Below are 2500 nucleotides of genomic sequence, written 5' to 3'. Positions count from 1 at the left end.
CCACCTCTGCCATGGCCACACGTGAAAACTCTGCCATCATCACTTAGAAACACCGTGTGAAACTTGCACATCACAACCTTCACAAAATGAAAGCCAACAAATTGTAGTTATACACTCAGAGAGCTACTGCATCAAAGCTAGTGTTTTGCAATGGTGCAAAAGTAAGGGGTGGTACATGTAGTTATAGATCAAATTAATTAGCAACAGGATACAGAGTAGTATCATCGCTTTACATTTTCCTCTTTGCTTTCTTGCATACTCTCTGCATAATTAACACATATTTTGATACAGGATGATACATGTGTCTTAAAATTAAATTTTCATGACTTTAATTTGTTATGAGCTCAGTCCCAGCACATTATAAGTGAACTTCAGATTGGAGAAGGAATACAAAGTAAGACTCTTTGGTTTTTAGCATGATCATAAGGAATGGAGCGCATAGTCGTTTTCTTAGAGTGCATTTCCAGAATTGATTTAACTCTTACTTGTAGACAATGCTGTATCTTTATCCCATTTAAAATTGATTTTGGTGTCTATACCTGGGATAAAAAAATGCCCCACACCACGTTATCCTGACTAAAATACAGTAATAATGGTGGAAAAGAACGCATTTGTAATAATTGTTGTCGCAGTCATCATCATCATCATCACTGTCATTGCTGACACTCTTGTCTTCGCTGTCACAACAATCAATACTAACTAATTAAAGATGGGATTCTGCAACTTACTTCTTTGATAAAAACGTTTGCAGCTCCAAGTGGACATTCCAGAATTTCAGGAGTGTGTCTTGTGTTTTCATCTCTGTGACCAAGAGTGAAGTTGGTGTTTGATCCCCAAGTGTACAGCTCCAAAGGATAATCTTTTGAAATAATTATGTACGTGAAAAAAAATTATTTAAAGCAAGGAGCATTTGGAGACAGCCATGGGCCAAGCACGGTTCTTGCTTTGCACATTGTTTTTTTTTTTTTTAGTTTTGTCAGTGAGCAGACCCAAACTTCCACTTGGCTATAATTATACAACACTAATGTGCTTAAAATTTTACGAATATTCCACTCTATTGAATACAAAATATATTGCCTTTTTGTGTTATTGAAGTGCTTGATTAGAAGCGAGTATTGAATACATAAAGCGAGTATTGAATGCGTCGACGTTGCAACTTTCATTGGTAGGGAAATAACCACCATACTAAAGATAGCCATGGATAACATAATTCTTGAATTACTGTGACAGTTTGTGTGACTACATGTACCTTGCTACCCCTTTAATCATGTAAAAAACCAATTAAATTTGTTATTGTCACTATCATTCATACCCATACATATCCGAAGAAAGTTCCAGATTAATTAAGACCATTACGTCATCGGAGATTTCACAATGGCTACGACTGATGGTGCAATCAGAGTTTTCACAATGGCAATAAGATCGTGTGCAGTCCTTGTCAGTTGTTATGCTACAGATTGATAAGGTGATTTTAGTCATCAGTTATAGTCATCAATGAATCAACAAGGACTGTTTTGGAATGTGCACTACGTTGCGACTATAGTGGTAAGAAAACAGATAAATTTTCAAAGCCCAGTTAAAAGATTTAAAAGATCTTATGGTTATCGCTTAAAAGTAACATGGCATGATACATGTAGTAATAACGGCTGGACTTGAGATTCTGAGATCTTTGACTACAGTAGCCCATATCTACAATCAATGACTTTTGAGACACAAGTACAAGTATTTTTGGGACAATGGAGTCAATAAAGAACATGCAGTTTCATGGGCACAACCTTCTCCCCACCTCCCCCTTACATTCTGGATTTGAAACATGGAAAAATTCTGAAAAGCTGCAGTTGGTTTCAACATTGCTTGGGGTGGTGGGATGCTATGACACGAATTACAATCATGTTATTGAAAGTGCCCCAAGAAGTTTTGGCTATGACTATGCATGAACAGTCTTCCTCTTTTCAATAATTAATCTTAATCCATGTAATGCCGTTTCTTCTAATGATGTTCTTGGTTACATCTACACTGTAGTTTTTCAAGGAACACTACTGCATCAGGATCTTCAAAAGTCTCTCTCATCACACCCTTCCAATCTCAGTTACTCACAGAGGTGATAGATGAACAAAGCCTAGAGTGGGGTTTGGTGACATGGTCAAAGAGACTTCCAGCTACATGTAGTTAAGCCCTTATGTATTCCAGACATCCAACTTACAATCTCCAAAATTAATGATAATGCAATAATTATATCTGTAAGATGACCAGTTTAATACCTTTCCTCAGCAGCTTGACACATTTTCTTGGAAAATATCCTCTTTTGCCATTCAGGAGACCATTCCAGCACTTGTTGCCTATCACTGTAATATCCTTTACTATGTCACCGGCTCTTAATGTAAGTTCATCATTGCTTGAGCTCGTACATGACTGAATCACTTTGGCTTGCACTTAAATGAAAAAAGTGACATAACAATGGCAGAATGTGTTTTATGAGTTATTTAGTCAAGTACTGTAT

At 36.7% G+C, this 2500-nt stretch overlaps 1 protein-coding gene across 5 annotated transcripts in view; it reads right to left on the bottom strand.

Moving 5' to 3' along the window:
• LOC138052418 (inhibitor of Bruton tyrosine kinase-like) overlaps positions 1-2500 on the bottom strand; it is a 44002-nt gene that overhangs the window by 35913 nt on the left and 5589 nt on the right. For all 5 annotated transcript variants that reach the window (XM_068898909.1, XM_068898910.1, XM_068898912.1 and 2 more), the window contains exons 3-5: positions 2262-2432; positions 729-859; positions 1-77 (exon numbers count right to left, since the gene is read on the bottom strand). The exon at positions 1-77 is cut by the window's left edge and continues 34 nt beyond it. In XM_068898909.1, coding sequence (XP_068755010.1) covers positions 1-77; positions 729-859; positions 2262-2432 — 379 coding nt within the window. The remainder of the gene's footprint in view (positions 78-728; positions 860-2261; positions 2433-2500) is intronic.

Source organism: Montipora capricornis, chromosome 6 (assembly GCF_036669925.1).
Source record: "Montipora capricornis isolate CH-2021 chromosome 6, ASM3666992v2, whole genome shotgun sequence".
Taxonomy (NCBI): Eukaryota; Metazoa; Cnidaria; class Anthozoa; order Scleractinia; family Acroporidae; genus Montipora; species Montipora capricornis.
The sequence above is the reverse complement of the archived record's forward strand: the minus strand, read 5'-3'. Positions and strand labels throughout refer to the sequence as shown.